The sequence below is a fragment of the Macaca fascicularis genome, chromosome 2 (assembly GCF_037993035.2).
Source record: "Macaca fascicularis isolate 582-1 chromosome 2, T2T-MFA8v1.1".
Classification (NCBI taxonomy): domain Eukaryota; kingdom Metazoa; phylum Chordata; class Mammalia; order Primates; family Cercopithecidae; genus Macaca; species Macaca fascicularis.
This window is the reverse complement of record NC_088376.1, coordinates 61,048,556-61,065,374: the sequence shown is the minus strand read 5'-3', so window position 1 is coordinate 61,065,374 and position 16,819 is coordinate 61,048,556. Positions and strand designations below refer to the sequence as shown.

The window sequence follows — 16,819 nt, the reverse complement described above, 5'->3', positions numbered from 1 at the left end:
CATATGCTCTTAGTCACATGGCCACAAGTACAGAAGTCAAGGGAATATATAGTGTGTTTAAGGCAAGCATATTTATACTCCAAGAAAGGAACATCTATTTCACCCTGCACCACTTCTCTCAGCAAGCCAGTGTGAGCCAGAAAGGGTAGGGCGGAATCAGAAAGAGCTGGATCTAAAGCAGGGACAGCGGAGTGGATGGGATAGAGGGCACCAGAATCCAGCCTCCCTCTTGATCCACCCTACCTAGAGCTAGTGAGGAAGCGCCAGGCTTATATTGCAAGATGAGCCAGGAAACCCAAAAGCAGCGATGAAGAGCCAGGAATGGGGGGCGAGGGGAGGAGTCGGCGAACTCTCCGACACGTCCTCAAGACAGAGGGCCAAGCTTGAGGCCTGCGGCCACCCACCCACCCATCCTACAGCCACCAGCCTTGACCCAGGGAGTCCGGAGCCTCCCAGGTGCGGGACGCATGCGCACGTTGACACTGCACACGCCGCGAGGCCGCCGCCCACCCTCCGCCGACATCCAGCGCAAACTGCGGCAGGCCCCACGCCGCCTCTTGCCAGAGCAGGGCCTCGGAGCCCCGCAGCCACGGACGCCGCTCGCCAGGCCCTGGTCGTGGGCATCACCTCGGTCCAGACCTTTGGGCTCACACCTTCCGCTGACGTGCAAGCGCCGCAGACCCTGAGACGTTTCTTTAGATCAGGGCGCCGCCGGCGTACACCGAACTTGCTTCAGTTTAAGCTCAGCGCCTTCCTGATTCTAGCGCCAGGCAGCTTCAGCCGAGATACCGAGTGCATCGATGGATGCTGCCAGGCGCTGGGAACGCCGAGGGAGTAGATTTTAACGCTGCCAATTTTTTGTTTGGCGTTTGTTTTGCGTGCCTGTTTATTTTGATTTTATTGTTACCAAAAGCAATAAAGGTGGGACTGGAGAGTGTTATTGTCTTAGTAGTCGTCGTTATCGTCATAGGTAATCAGTAAACAAATCTGCATCGTAGGAAGTTATGTTTATGACACCTACACGAAACAAAATTGGTTATCTCATGCTGGGGGAGGGGGAAACTCGCGCAACGATAATAAATCATGGGAGTGTGTCTGTATAGAGTCTTGTGTGATTAAATTGTAATGATTTATTTGCAAAAATGCATTAAAAGTCGGTGTTTCTTCTGCCCTGAAGGTGAAGGCACTCACAAGTTGAGTGCAAATTAGTTTCTCGGATTAAAGTAACTGGTTAGTAGAGGAATAGGAGAAACCTGCCTGAGGCGAGGCGGGGAGCGGTTTCTTCTGAAGGAGAAATCAAATTTATAGGTGTGTGGAGTTTTTTAAATTAAACCAATAGAAATTAAAGAGACTCAGCATTTTCTGTAACTCATACTACATAACTTATTTTTCCTTACGTGAAAATTATTTTTTCCTCATTTACGCTTAAGCAAAGCTAAAAAGATAAATAAATTGTTGGCCTGGGTTTTGGTCGACTATGAGAACCAACTCATTCACCACTGCTAGATAACCAAGCTACAATTTTCCGCAGATATTTGAGATGGTAAAAAATCACCTCCACAATATATTTTTCATAAATAATGTACCTTAACTAGCCAATTTTGAGGCACCATTTTAAAACTTAACTACTACAACACTATGTGTATATTTTAAATAATTCAAAAGCTGGGGAAACCCTTGGGTCCTGAATTTTATTGGAACCTGTGTATCCGTCCACAGACTGTCAGCTGAGCTTTACCATAAATGCTTTTTTTTTTTTTTTTTTTTTTTTTTTTTTTTTTTTTTTACCAAAACTGTATTTTGAAATGTCCTACCTCTGGAAAATATTTGCTCTTTAATGAAACAAAATCATTGGAACTTTGTGAGCATTTATTAGTATATGATTTTATAACCTTGATTTTTTTTTTAAAGTAAACTTCCCTTAGGCCAGTGGGAATCTGTGGTCAGACACTAAAGATTTCTCATAGCTCCATCTGTTATCAACACTACTATTCCTAAATATGCAATGAGCCAAAAAGCTGAGATCATGGGAAAATCTATTGGTTTGAATTACACAATAGTTGTGTCTGTGACTTCCCTGATTACCTTTAAAGTGGTCATCTTTCCCTCAAGCTCAGAAGATGAAAGATGAGTTAAACCTAAAAATCATGCTTAAAAAGGCAAACTAGTAGCTGGTGGGTCTCCTGATTCCTTGCCGACTTCTAACAGTGGTTATTTTTGAGTTATTTATGAATATGTATTTAACACCTCAGTTTGAGAGCACCTTGAGCACCATATCCACTTAGCTCACCCCATTACTGGCCTTTCTGCTAAATAATCTTAAAAACAGATTTTCATAAAGGACTAAAGTTTTTTCATTATTTTCCTCTGATAATATCAGAAAGTAGTTACAGAGAGTAAACCAAGACTCAATGTAAAATTGTTTCTAAATTTGTATAACTTTGGAAACTTTGAGTATTTGAGTCCCTTTTGTGGTGTAACAAAACAAAAGCAAGTACTGACACAATGTATTAATACCTAAAAGCTATAGCTGTGGAAAAATTATAGACATTGGTTCTCCTAAAAGTGGCAAAAAATGAAATGTTTTAGAAAGGCAAAACATTTCTAAAAAGCATGATATGCATAATCCTTAAATTCACCAAATGTGAACATTTTAATATGAGTATTGTAGAATAACATAAGGTTATATCCAGCTTCTATTTACATCTATTTGAGAAACACTAATATATTAAGTTATAATTGTGTTCTCTTTTTACAAGTATTTCAGATTGTTTTGACAGAACTTCTTAAATTATCTGCTAATTTGTTTTGATGCCTTAACCAATATATGGAAGATATACATATTAATGTTCTGTAATTCCTCTTATTTTTACTAAGAGTATTAGATCCAAAATAATGATCAAGTTACCTTTAACTTCCAGAAAGTCTGCATTAATATTCAGAGTACTTGAAAATGTCCCCTAAGCCACACTTAAAGAGGTATATTTGTTTACACACTTAAATATAACTTTTCATATGTAAATATTATTTTGTGAGTATATATTTGCATAGCCACACTTCTCACAGCAAGCCCTGTCCGGCACAATACAGACAAATGACTCAGGAATATAGATGTTCCTCTAATGTAACAAACCGTTCCGATGAAAATAGACCAGAAATAGAATTTTAAATCGTTGCGGGGGGAGGGGAGGAAGAGAGAGAGAGAGAGAGAGAGAGAGAGAGAGGACGTTTACTCCTGGCGAGCGTCTCTTTTTTAGCACTCCGCAATAAATGAAATTAGACGAGGTACAAACTTAACGTCGATTTTTTTTTTCAGACTCGAAGAGGGATAATCTCTTGTTTTTCAAATTAGTAAACAAACTCGGATGTTTCCCAAGATGCTAAAGAAGAAGTCCTGTAATTCATCATAGAGGGGTCCGGTTGCAAGGAGCAAGGGAGAAGGGTGGGAGTTCTGAGACCTCAGAGGGGAAACGAACGAAGTCGAGCTGTCCTTGACCGGGCGCTAAGGAAACACTTTAAAATGAGATCTGTCAGCTAACAGCTGCTCGGGAAACTTGTTAAATCGACCGGTCCCTTTTAGCGGGGTCTGTCCATAGAGGAGTCAGCTAGGCTCCAGGACACGAATAATAGAGCGAATAACACGGACCGAGGGGCGAGGAAGTTGGAGGAGAACCGGACTCAACCTGCCTGCGAGCCGGGAAGCTCCTAAGAGAAGCTGCGCGGGTCGGAGAAGGTGCAGACAACCCTGACTCTGGGCAGGATGATGCCGGGCGGTGGAGCTACTGCCGGCAGGGGTCGAGGGTGTGAGTGAGAGGCGGGGATGCAGGATTGGGATGCGGGCTCAGGATGCGAGAGTGGGATGCGGGGCCTATAAACTGCTGGGCGATTGATGCAGGGCAGGGACGAGGAAAAGAAATGCGAAGCTGAGCAGTTGCGAGGCATCCTGACTCCAAGCAAGGCTGTAGGGAAGGATGTAGTGTCGGGATACCAGACTGACTCTAAGAGCTGCGCAATTGTCAGTTTCCTCTTGGCCCCACCCCGCGGGGTCTATCCAGCTCCCCAATGTTTTACTAAGTCGTGACACCAACGCAAAATCCACGCCTAATTAAATTAATTAGGGATTCTTGTCAATCCTGGATTAATGGCCAAGAGCATAGGCGGCAGGGGCTATCTGGAAACCTGAGCGGCCGGGGACCGGCCTCCTCTCCCCGCCCCCTCCAGTCCCCCTGTGCTGCCCTACCACTCCAGCCCCAGCCCGCCCGAACTCCAATCTCTCTCTCTCTCTCTCTCTCTCTCTCTCTCTCTCTCTCTCTCTCTCTCACTCCTTCTCCTTCTCCTTCTCCTTTTCCCCTCCCCAACCCCCGGTAGAGGCGCGACTGCTACCCGGGAAGGGGCTCACTCCGAGTTGCGCGGGGAGGTAATTTACTCAGAACAAGGGGCCGCCTTTAGGAAGTATAAATAGTGAGACTTCAAGCGCAGCGTCGCTATCAGATCTGAACTCTCCGCAGGAAGAATTGTCAAAGATCTTAACATTGAACAAGCGCGCTCCGGCAGGGAAGCATCAGTTCCCATTTCCCTCCGGCGGCCCCCGCCCCTTCTCTTCTCCTCCTCCTCCTCCCTCTCCTCCTCCTCACCCTTCTCCCCCTCCTCCTCCTCTTCTTACTTCTTTTTCTCCTACTTCTCCTCCTCTGTCTTCCTTCTTCTCCTCTTTTTCTTCTTCTTCCTCCTCCTCCCTCTCCTCCCCCACCTCCTGTCCCATTGATGTGTTATTATTGGGGGGGCTGGAGCAGTAAAAAAAGAAGAAGGAAAAAAAGAGCGGGGCTCGGCTGGCAGAGGTTGAGCGCCGGGCTGACGTGCGGCGGCGATGGAAGAACTTACGGCGTTCGTCTCCAAGTCTTTTGACCAGAAAGTGAAGGAGAAGAAGGAGGCGATCACGTACCGGGAGGTGCTGGAGAGCGGGCCGCTGCGCGGGGCCAAGGAGCCGACCGGCTGCACCGAGGCCGGCCGCGACGACCGCAGCAGCCCGGCAGTCCGGGCGGCCGGCGGAGGCGGCGGCGGAGGAGGCGGAGGCGGAGGCGGAGGAGGCGGAGGAGGTGTAGGAGGAGGAGGAGCAGGCGGAGGAGCTGGAGGAGGGCGCTCTCCCGTCCGGGAGCTGGACATGGGCGCTGCCGAGAGAAGCAGGGAGCCGGGCAGCCCGCGACTGACGGAGGGTAACGACCTGACTGACCCCGGGCAACGGTTCCCCTTCCCTCCTTCCTGACTCTTCTCGGGCGGGAGAGGACTCCGAGGCCCAGCGGGGAGGGGAGAGGGACGCGGAGAGGGCCCTGGACCCCAGCTTTGTAAGCTGGAGTGATAGTGGAAGGGTGGGGGTCCGGTGGTATGCTCGGTCGTGGGTGGGGTCCTAGTGTGTTGTTGGGGAGGAAGCGTGTGGGATTTGTGCGCGCCCTTCCCAGATGTTCCCATTCCATCGAAATGCATTTTTCACCAGCCGGAGGATGGGCCCGCAGCCCGGATGGCCCGCAGGCGGACGTGGAAGTTCGCGGGGCCGGGCTGCAGGAGGGGGTGCCGGACCGGACGGCGGGACTAAAGCTAGCCTCTAGCAAGGAGTTTGCAGGGAGGGAGAAGGGGAGAGGTGGATAGCTCGCCTCGTGTTTGGGGCCGCCAAGACCCCTCGAACTCCGCAGAGACCCTGAATCTTTGGATCTTAGGGGCCAAAACTTCCCATTCTCTTTGAAGGTAGAAGGAAGCCAACGAAAGCTAGGGTCCAGGCTACGCTGCTTCTCCCCGGCGAGGCATTTCGGTTTCTTGGTGTGTTGGGGGCGGGGACGGGGAGGTGGGGATCTATATTTACACAATTCCTTTAGTGTTTTCAATCACCCAGTACTCGGTTCTCTTAGAGCAAAAATCCTTTGGTGCTAGCGCAGTGTTAGGAAATGTCTTTATCTCAATGGCAGAGCATCCTATAACAATTCAAAGGAGTTCAACAATAAAATTAATTTGGCACTTGGTGCCTGCAGTAACTGGTGTACTGCCATATTTTTCCAATTAAGAAAATATGTGGCATGTGTGGAATCACATATTTAAGCAAGCAATTAAGTTGTTTATAACACGGTCTGTTCCTGTTTAGATCATTAATTGGAAATTTGGGGACAAAAATAGAGATTTTATTAAGTCTATTGATCAACTTGAAATTTGGACATCTCTTCGAAGCCCCAAAACTTTGAGTGGCATCCACTGTGTAGACGACATGTAAGAGACAAAGCCTTCCCACCTCATTGGCAGCATCTGAAGGATGTGTTTTCATATTTTAATTTCAGTACAATATCAGTAAAAATACTTTGCTATTAAATTGGTTCATAATGTTCACTATAATGTTATCCACTTCCTTCCTAAAGAAGGGACAAATGTCCACAAAACGAACTCTGAGAACTAGAAAATACGGCAATACTTAAGATCACCGTAGCTAGTAATGCCCCGCAGGGCCGAGATCTAGCGACTCTTCTTCCTCCAAACCAGCACCAGGTCTTCCTAAATTTGTAAAATGGTGGAATTACTGTCAAGGTGCCCAGCTCAGCCTCCCGGCCTTGAGTCCACAACTACAGGCCCGAACTACAGGTTCGCCAGCGCGCTTGACGGCGAGGTTCAGATCTGAACCCCAGGCGGACGCAGTTCCTGGGACTGTTGATTTCCAAGCTCAGGACAAGTATTAATTTCTCTGCAGACCGGCTCTTCCGGAAATGATTTTTAACACCCAGGCTGGCCTGGATCCTGCGCTGGAAAGAACTGCAAACAGTCTCTACTATCTAAACTCAGCTTTGACTCCTTAAAAACCGGAGTCTCTGGTTCGGGCGCAGAGTATAAAGGTTCCAGGGCGATATACATATGGTGACTCTATATGCTCACACTAGAAGAGCTCCTGTTTTTAAAGGGAGGAGAAGGACAGGACAGTGGCAACGGATGTGTGCAAACCCAGAGCAGAAAAATGCATATTTTATTAAACATCCGAGCTGCTGGTTGCATGAAAAGGCTTTGAGCAACCAATAGAAACCGAGGATCGCGAATATTCCGCTTGAACCTGTTGATCTCTGTGGGTTAAGCGTTTAGGGTCGAGTCTGCGTTTCCACGAGGGAGGGCCAAGAGAGAACAGAGAGAGCGGTTGCTTTCGCCCGCCACCGGAGGCTGGTTTTCCGCCTCCTGCCTTCTGGCCCGGCGTGGGCGGCGAGCCCTTCGGGCCGCCAACATGGCGTGGCCGCCTGTGCTCGTGCGACCCCGGTCGGACAGGGCGAACGGAGATTACCTGGCTGCCCAGGGTACCTTATGCAGGGTTTGGCCTGAGCCCAGGGGCAGCGAGGGGTGTCTGCGGATGCGGCTCCCTGTGCAGCACAACACCGGGGTCTGTTTCTCTCGCTGATACCCTTCGGCCCAATTGTTCCTAAATTAGACCAGCAAGTTTGCGGTAGGCAGAGAGCCGGAGGTGGTGAGAGCTGGCCTGAGAACGAGTCAGCCTTCTGGGAATGGCCGGTGTGAGAGGCCAGTGGGTGGCCTTGCCGCGCCCTTATGTCCAGACCTTGCTCTGTGAGAGGCCTAGCGCTGCGCCTTTGATTTCTGGGAGTGCTCGGGAGAAAGTGAGTGCGAAAGTGAGTGGAAAGCATTTGGCGTTTGCTGGGGAAGGCCGGGAACTGTGGGGTGGACAGTGAGTCGAGGTACGTTTGCGGAGGAGGTGGGTGGTTGACTGCCCACCTTGCCCCAGGCGGCTGCTCAGACTTGACCTTTGCGCTTCTCCGGGATATTCTTCCTCCGAGTGGGGTGAGAAGCCGGATCAGGATTCTACGAGGGGGAACGATTCTCTATCCTTTTTTGTGACAAATCTGGTAACGGGATTTGCTGTGCTGTTTTTGTCCGTGTGTGTGTGTGTGTGTGTGTGTGTGCATGGATGCACGTGTGGCCCCCCTGGGGTGCCCCCTCCAGTGTCCCCGGAGCTGAAAGATCGCAAAGAGGATGCGAAAGGGATGGAGGACGAAGGCCAGACCAAAATCAAGCAGAGGCGAAGTCGGACCAATTTCACCCTGGAACAACTCAATGAGCTGGAGAGGCTTTTTGACGAGACCCACTATCCCGACGCCTTCATGCGAGAGGAACTGAGCCAGCGACTGGGCCTGTCGGAGGCCCGAGTGCAGGTACCCAGCTGCCAGGAGGTCGAGGGCCCAGGGAGCAGAGAGAGCCTGGGGTTGGAAAGAGGCTTGGGGAACACACTCGGGAGGTGGTGGTTCTAGTGTCTGGTGTAAGATGAGAAGGAAAGAGATATCTTTACTAGAGGTCTTATTTTCCAAAGTAGATCTTAGTCCTATAGCACTCCCCTCTCTTTTATTTTTCCATCCTAACATATGTTCCCAGAAGAAGAAAGCTGTGCTGGGCTTTCTCCCAGAGTTTCTGTAAACCACACCCCCCTCGCCTCGCGCTGGCTTTAATGTGGTTTAATCCTAATGGGCCTACTTTTATAAGGCTTAAAAAAAATCCCACAGAAAACGTTTTATCTCTGGATGCCTTGAAAGTTCCAAGGAGTATGTTGCTCTCTGGAGTTTGATTTCCTTGAAGGTCTGCTCTGCAGGGTCTAGGTTTGTCAAGCGGATATCCCAATTAGGTTTATAGATGTTCAGACTATAAAGAAAATTAGTAACTGTTAAGTGCAGAAATTTACAGTCTGCTGTTAGCGGTCGATCTCAAACTGTGTGTGAAATAGCGGAGAAATAAACGCATTTTGGCCACTCTTTGTTCATTTGTTTAACCAAGGCAACGAAACTGACCCTAAAGAAATTAGATTTTAAAACAAACCACATATCTTAGTATTTATATTTCCAAAACCTGCCCCCCCGCCAGCACGTGCCATACCCAATGAAGTTAGGATTGAAACAGATTTTCTTTATTGGTCGTGGAGGCAAATGTAATAGCAAAAATAGGCTTTGGGGTCATTTAAAGGAGCAAATTGTGTACTTTCACATACACATATCCTTCTGGCTTTACGGGGAACAAATGTAAATGTTTCAGATTATATTTCCGCTCAAATAATAAAATAGAATAAAATGATAGTCATTATTTGTTTGAACACATGGAGCAGTTTTAGGCCCGCACATCTGCAGCTGTTACAAAGTATCGCTGTAACAGATACTCCCTCGGTCTCTGGGCACAGAGACCACCATCTGTAGCGAACTATGCACAATTCTTAAGGGGCTTCCCGCATCTTGTAATAGGATCAGGAAAAAAAAAAAAAAAAAAAAAAAAACCCAGAGCAGTCACGTTTAAGAGGAAAAGTAATAATAGGCTGCCTTGGTCATCACAGCATCAGCAGCAGAGCCTTCCTTTTTAAGCCTCTCCTGCTTTGCTCTGTGCACTGAGATCTCCACAGGCTCAGCAACCCCTTAAAAACATGATGATAATTATTACAGTTATGATTATTAGTATCTTAATTCCAACTCTTCTAGAGGAAAAAAAGGCAAGAAGCCTCAGGCCATGTGAATTACACAAAGGACGCCACCCTGGCACACAATCCACCCTCTATTATACTAAATAGCAGAGAAATTTTTGAAGATTTACATTGACTATAACACTTGCTTTCAAAAACATACCAATAAAAGCTCTGAAGCAGTATTTTTACTTTAATGGGGTTTTTAAAACTTTAATTTGTGAGTCAATCAATATGCTTTATTATTGAAAGTGGAATACAAAAGCAAGCTTTATTTGAATTTTTAAAAATCTGTCATACTGCCTGTAAAAGTTGTCAAGTTTAAGCAGGTAACATCCAGGAGAACAAAGTACCTAAGAGTTACTCGCTTTATACATACTTCATTGTCCTTTCGCTGAATGCTCTTCTTTTTTTCTCTTAAGAAGTGTACTTTATTGTTGTTTCACACTTTTATTTACATTTTAGTTATTTTCTAGATGTTTTCCTACTATCCTAACTGCAAGCAGTGACTTTTTCTAAAGAAGCAAATTAGATTATCATGATAATGGTGCACAATTATTCTGCTACTGTGTTTCACTCTGCTGCACAGAGGAACAGAGAAATTCTAAACTTCTTTGTAGTGAGGCTTTTATGACACTAATTACCTCTCCCCAACCCTTACAACTCCTTCTCCCCAAAAGAGTTATTATTGCTCTGGTGTTTGGTTTTTCTTTAAGATGAAGCTAATTAACATTAAAGGCTATTAGTGAGCACACCCTTCTCAGGTCTTAACTGGGCAAATATCTAAACACATTATCATATTGGTATCAGGTACCAAGTAGAGTTTTAGGCCATAGGGACTCTGTTATGTGAAAAGATGAAATCAGGACTAATAGTAATGTATCTTGCAAAAGTCTATAAAATCTATCTTTCTATTTCTGTAGTTAATTTACATGTTTAACTTTGGAAATTGAGGCTGTTTTATACAATTCAAAGATTGCTTGCTATATCTCCCAGTTCTTATCTAAACCACGACTCTTTTCTCTTTGCACTCTTGTAATTAAAAAAAATTTTTAGTCATAATATCTAGGTTTTATTTTTTTTTCTCCCTCCAACCTATAGGTTTGGTTTCAGAATCGAAGAGCTAAATGTAGAAAACAAGAAAATCAACTCCATAAAGGTATGCTTCTTATACAAGGAACATTTGAAAGTCTGAGCAAAGAGAGAAGTAGTGAATATTACTATTACAATGACAGAAAAAAGAAACCTCAAAAATGACAATAGTTCTTGACTTAATAATCCTAAAAGGCTGTTAATGGAGTCCTAAAGTTTGGGAGTAAGTTATATTTATTTAAATTTTGGATACAGTTTAGAAAGATAATAGTCCAATTTCAAAGTAATTAGTTCTATCTTGTACCATTTGGAACCCTGAAAAATGCTACAAATGTTAACCTCACATTATTTTTCTTTTGTACTTTTTACAGGTGTTCTCATAGGGGCCGCCAGCCAGTTTGAAGCTTGTAGAGTCGCACCCTATGTCAACGTAGGTGCTTTAAGGATGCCATTTCAGCAGGCAAGTACAGTATAGTTTCAAGCTGTTTTTAAATATAAAAATACCTGACTGTTTGCTTGAACTGTTGAACATCACCTATCTCTGATCCCAGATGTCAATGTCTGCACAGTTGGATAATCTATTTTGAGATGATGTAGTGGACCCACTACCCTTTAAAAACCTATACAGCATTAAGGGCCTGAATACCTACTCCCTTCTGTCCTCATGGGAACCCCTGAAGAGGCCTGGGGGCAGTAACTGGCCCTTTAAAAATACACTAAAGGTCGCCCTTAGAGAGAGAGGAAGGAAAAGTCTTTTGATTAAGATTTTGTCAAATCCAATACAGAGATTAGTCTTAAGGTATTTCTAAGGCAACCCTCTAGATACTTTTGTAGGTATTTTCTACCTCTTAGTCGCATTAAATAACTCTGACAGAAGAAAAATAAATAAACACGAGTACTCCCAGCTCATACTTTCATTTTTTTCTTTCTTTTGTTTTTAAATCTGTTTCTGCAAACAAAGCTTCATCTCTGGTAAAGAGAGAAGTCTTGGTCTTCCCAGGGCTGCCTTGCCTTTGCAAACCCTAAGCCATAAAGAAACCTTTAAGAGTATATTTTAAAAGGACAGCCTGCAGCAATGATTTAATCCTGGGAAATCCCAGTGCTCTGAACTCCCCGCTCTCCAAGCCTGAAGGCGATATCCTTTCCCAACCAGTATCTGACCTTCCCCATCCTCAGCCAGGACCCCTGCTTGGCATGGCTGTGATGTCATGAATTAGCTCTCAGTCTCCAGTGACTTGGACAGGGAGACACATAGGTGTGCCCATGAATTGAGACTCAGTGTCAGGGAGATCTTAGCTCTCTTGGTGCCACAGGACTCTGGCATCCTAATGCTGGGCTTTGGAAACAAGGGAGAATGACTGAAGAAAGAGAGAGGGGTGACTTTAAAAGGAGACCTTTACTGCTCAAAAGGTAATCTTTGGGCCAGCAGCAACAAAACTGTCTGGGAGATTGTTAGAAATTCAGAATCTCAGGCCCCAACCTAGACCTTCTGAATCAGAATCTGAATTTTAACGAGATCCCTGGGTAATTCTTATGGCAGTAAAGGTTAGAAGTACCGACTCACAATTGTGCCTATTGTGGGGAAGATGGAATAACTTCCCTGAATAACATAAAAAAGTTGCGTAGTTTGCTTGTTGGTACTCCGTTGTTTTGGTAGTGGGGTAAGAGATGCATGGCAGCATCAGGAGAAGAGGGTAAGGATCCTTACCCACAGTCTTTCCAATATACCATTTCAGCCCAGTTCCCAAGGGAGACGGCCACATTCCTGCAGACGGGGGTTCCCGGGGTGCAGGGAAATAAACCTACCCCAACTGAGTTTCGGAGACCCAGGGGGCAGTGGAGTATCCATGTGGAACCCCAGATTCAGCAACAGGCTGAGAAGGTCACTCTCAGAACAAGATGCGCAGCCAAATGCCCTCTCCCCGTGCCCAAACACAACCCAACTCTCTCTCTGGCCAAGCTGGACGCCGTTAATGCTCTGTTTCTATTCTGTTGTCACCCTAGGATAGTCATTGCAACGTGACGCCCTTGTCCTTTCAGGTTCAGGCGCAGCTGCAGCTGGACAGCGCTGTGGCGCACGCGCACCACCACCTGCATCCGCACCTGGCCGCGCACGCGCCCTACATGATGTTCCCAGCGCCGCCTTTCGGACTGCCGCTCGCCACGCTGGCCGCGGATTCGGCTTCCGCGGCCTCGGTAGTCGCGGCGGCAGCAGCCGCCAAGACCACCAGCAAGAACTCCAGCATCGCCGATCTCAGACTGAAAGCCAAAAAGCACGCCGCAGCCTTGGGTCTGTGATGCCAACGCCAGCACCAATGTCGCACCTCCTCCGCGGCACTCAGCCTACACGCCCTCCGCGCCCCGCTGCTTCTCCGTTACCCCTTTCAGACTTCAAGAGCCGGCCCTCTTTCCTCCTCACTGACCATCCCTTGTTCCCTTTCGCATCCTGGACTCGGAAAGGCAGACTCCACGCAGGACCAGGGATCTCACGAGGCACCCAGGCGCTGTGGCTCCTGCCCGTTTTCCTACCCGAGGGCCTAGAATTCGGTTTTGTAGGAGCGGGTTTGGGGGAGTCAGGAGAGAGACTGGACAGGGGAGTGCTGGAACCGAGGAGTTTGGCTCACCGCAAAGCGGCAACGATGGACTCTTGCATAGAAAAAAAAAATCTTGTTAACAAAAAATGAGCAAACAAAAAAATTGAAAGACTGGAGAGAAAAAGAGAAAGGGAACTTATTTCTTATTACTATTTGGCAGAAGCTGAAATTGGAGAACCAAGGAGCAAAAACACATTTTAAAATTAAAGTATTTTATACATTTTAAAATATGGAAAAACAACCCAGACGAATCTCGAGAGAATGTGGGGGAGTTACCAACTTAAATGTGTGTTTTTAAAAATGCGCTAAGAAGGCAAAGCAGAAAGAAGAGGTATACTTATTTGAAAAACTAAGATGAAAAAAGTGCGCAGCTGGGAAGTTCACAGGTTTTGAAACTGACCTTTTTCTGCGAAGTTCACGTTAACACGAGAAATTTGATAAGAGAGGCGGGCCTCCTTTTACGTTGAATCAGATGCTTTGAGTTTAAACCCACCATGTATGGGAGAGCAAGAAAAGAGAAAATATTAAAACGAGGAGAGAGAAAAATAATATTAACACAAAAAGATGCCACAGACAATGATTTCTCTGAGAAATTATTATGGCAAAACTGTCCGGACTGCTGACAGTAAATTCCGGTTTGCATGTTACTTGTATTCCATTGATGGTGTGTCTCCTCCCACCCCCTTATCTCCCATGCACTCACTCCATTTTCATCTTCACTATGAAAAACAATACCAAAAGCATCTGGAAATTGATACCTATATCCATATATATATATATATATATATATATTTGCCCTGTCTTCGATCCTGGGGAACAAAAGAAAAAAGTCAGAAAGGGAAAAAATTACACTCATTGTCCTAAGAAGACAGAGGTGGGCAGAACATGTGGGGAAAGGAAAAAGAAAACAAGACCACCAAATGAAATAATGAAGGTGCAGCGCCTCGCTGTGCCAGACACAGTAGGCGCTCAATGAATGTTAGTTCCCACCATTCCCCTTTTCTTGTGTTCCTTCTTGTTGGTTTCCCGAAGTCCTATTTGAAGACAGTGCTTTATTTCCCCCTCTCTATCCTGTCAAATTCACCTTAAATAACACCCAGCTAGATACAGGCACTAGGTTTGTGTAAGATATGTTGATACACACGAACAAAGTTTATTTTGGCTATAATGTGTGGACTGACTTCAACATTTGCATTTTATCTCACAAAGGTGTATCTATTCAAGTAACTTTTTTTGTTTTTTGGTTTTTTTGGTTGTTTGTTTCAATTCATGTAGCTATTTAAACTGGGATACTTTGGACTAAGCCAATCTGTATCCCAATTCGCTGGCAAGCCTAAGTTTGTGGGGTTTTGTTTTTGTTTTTATTTTACCTTCTAATTTACAAGAAAGAGGAAAAGCTCTTCTAACTGAACTTTGGTATGCGGTTGAGCTTTGTAACTATTTGTTCTCCATGAAAACAAAATTATTTATATTTGACATATTTTTTCTAGTGTATTAAGTTATTTTAAACAAAAGATGTTATCTCATGACGTGTTGTCAGTACAAAATGTGTCGCCTCCACTTCTGTTAAACCTTTTAAATAAGTGCCAAGTTATAATTGAAGACACTTTGCGATCAATTGAATGAAAATATCGTTTCATTTGATGGGGTTCGTGTCATCTTTGTTCCTGTTACTATTAAAATATCCGGGATAGTCTTTCCCTTTTCCCTTTTGATTAATGCGTATCACTCTCTCGAATATACCAGCTTGGAAAAGCGCTTGCCTCTGCTCTTACATGCTGCAGTCAAGGGGCAGTAAGAAGGGTGGCTGTGTGGCTGTCCCTAGCGCTGAGCGCATTTCTCGCCGCCGGCCCCCTCCATTTTATCCACCCAGCATAGAAACAGGGTTATACCAAATTAATGAAAGAACAGATAATAAGTAAAATAACATAGGATAGAGTAACTTCCTTCCCCAAGATGGACTCTTGTTATTCATTTTGCTATAATTTCAACCTTTATCTGGAGACACTTTTGGGAGGAAGGAAAGAGGGATCCTGCGGTGTGAAATCAACCTAGGTTTGGTATGGCATAATCGACAACCAGCCCCAGTTCGTTGACCCTCTCTGGAGCGGGGCAGGTGCTGACTTCGGAGCGGGAAAAGAGCCGCAAAGGCGGGCCGGCGAGGGCACTGTGAAGGGCGGATTTCCCCATCTCACACTCCTGTTTAGGGTTGGCTGAAGCAGCTTCTTCATTGGTTAAATTTAGAAGGTGGAAGCCAGAATCGGGTTTAGGAAAAGCCTGGCCTTGAAAATAATGAGGAGCTCTCTCTCCCCGTGTCGTAGCCCCCTTCTTCTGGAAGAAATCCCACTAGTAAAGCCCAAAGGTGCTGCCTGTGTGGGGATAGATGGAGACTTTGAAGACTCGGCCCTGACCAGGTCCGAGACAGGAACTTTCTTTCCCGCGCGGGCTCTTGTGAAGACCGGACCTTCTGCGAAGACTGAAGTGTCTTGAGCGTCCCCTGAGACTCCCCACCCTCGTTCTGGAGTAGGTGTGTAAAACCCCTGACAAAACCCCACATCCTCCAGCAGTGTTCCCCACCACCCCCACTTGGCCCTCTCCCAGGTCTGAGCTCGTGTTCAAAGCTGTTCCTCAGCATAGACGTGGGCGATAGGTTTCTTTCTTTTAACTTTCAAAGACCACTGAACAGGATTTGGGCCGTACTCAGTGCGCAGGCCTTGCGGGTCTCCTGGTTGATGAACGTCGGTAGTTTTTATAATAAACATCTGCCTGCGGGCTTGGTGCGCCCTGAAGCAGCCAGGCCATCCGCCATGGTCCTGTGGCCTCCAGCGAGCTCCAGTCGGCGCCGGGGCCGGGGGTCCTAACAGGCAGGCTCCAAGCTCCAAACACTAATCCTAACCCAGATCCCAACACGGGTTCGGACCCTGGAGACCATGGGGCAGGGGAGATGGTGGCTCCGCCTCGGGGCCAGTCTGTCCCACGCGGCGGAGCGCGGGGGAAGCCCGAGGTCGAAGGAGGCGGTGCGTGCAGGCCTCGCTGGCGAAGGCGCGGGGTATCGGTACAGGAGCGCGGCGACCCGGCGTAGGTCGGTCTGGAATGTCCCGGGCGGTAGGAGCCGGGTGGGTCGGGCTCGGTGTACCGCGGAAGTCGGGCCGCGGCGGGAGCGCGGTAGGCGGAGAGGCCCGCGGAGGCAGCCAGGTCCGGCGAGAAAGGCCAAAGTTTCTTGGCCCCAACCGCAGTGCTCCAGTCGGTCACGGCCTGTGGGACCAGTGCACTCCGGGAGCTCGCGGCGCCCTTGCCTCCTCCTACGCCTGCTCCCTCAAGACTAACGGAAGACAGAGGCTGCTTTCCTTGGCCCTGTGGGGTCTCGGGCTTCGGGTCAGACTCCCACACAGGCTCACCCAAGGCCCGCTCTCCCGGAATGCCAGTGTTCAAACTCTCTGGCAGGCACCTCGGTGTGTGAACAAGAGGTCCAAACCCGGAGTTCCCTGAACCATGCCAAGAAGGGATCTGAGGAATTCTTCACTTTAAATTTAAATAAGACCCAAATGCTTGTAGTTTGGGTCGAAACTCAATAATCCTAATGTAGTTAATAAAGGACACCCCCACTCCCTGCTCCCCAAATCTTTTCGGCGTGCAAAACCTTCCCAAGTTGCAAAATCCATGACTGGGGAAA

General features: G+C 46.8%; 2 protein-coding genes across 6 annotated transcripts in view; one reads left to right on the top strand and one right to left on the bottom strand.

Moving 5' to 3' along the window:
• Positions 1-5,033, bottom strand: part of RSRC1 (arginine and serine rich coiled-coil 1) — a 418,307-nt gene extending 413,274 nt beyond the window's left edge. Inside the window, exon 1 of the mRNA XM_074031315.1 lies at positions 4,879-5,033. The gene's annotated coding sequence lies outside the window, so the exon portion shown is untranslated. The remainder of the gene's footprint in view (positions 1-4,878) is intronic.
• Positions 4,654-14,790, top strand: SHOX2 (SHOX homeobox 2). 5 transcript variants are annotated; one of them, XM_045386720.3, is made up of 5 exons: positions 4,654-5,210; positions 7,969-8,177; positions 10,562-10,619; positions 10,924-11,012; positions 12,593-14,790. In XM_045386720.3, exons 1-5 carry the CDS (start codon positions 4,865-4,867, stop codon positions 12,848-12,850), a joined length of 960 nt encoding a protein of 319 aa, XP_045242655.1. In that variant the 5' UTR covers positions 4,654-4,864; the 3' UTR covers positions 12,851-14,790. The 5 variants fall into 5 exon arrangements, with proteins under 5 accessions (XP_045242655.1, XP_065396179.1, XP_073887419.1 ...); XM_065540107.2 differs by having other exon boundaries at positions 12,557-14,790; XM_074031318.1 differs by lacking the exon at positions 4,654-5,210 and adding an exon at positions 7,212-7,637.
• The last annotated feature ends 2,029 nt before the right edge of the window (positions 14,791-16,819 follow it).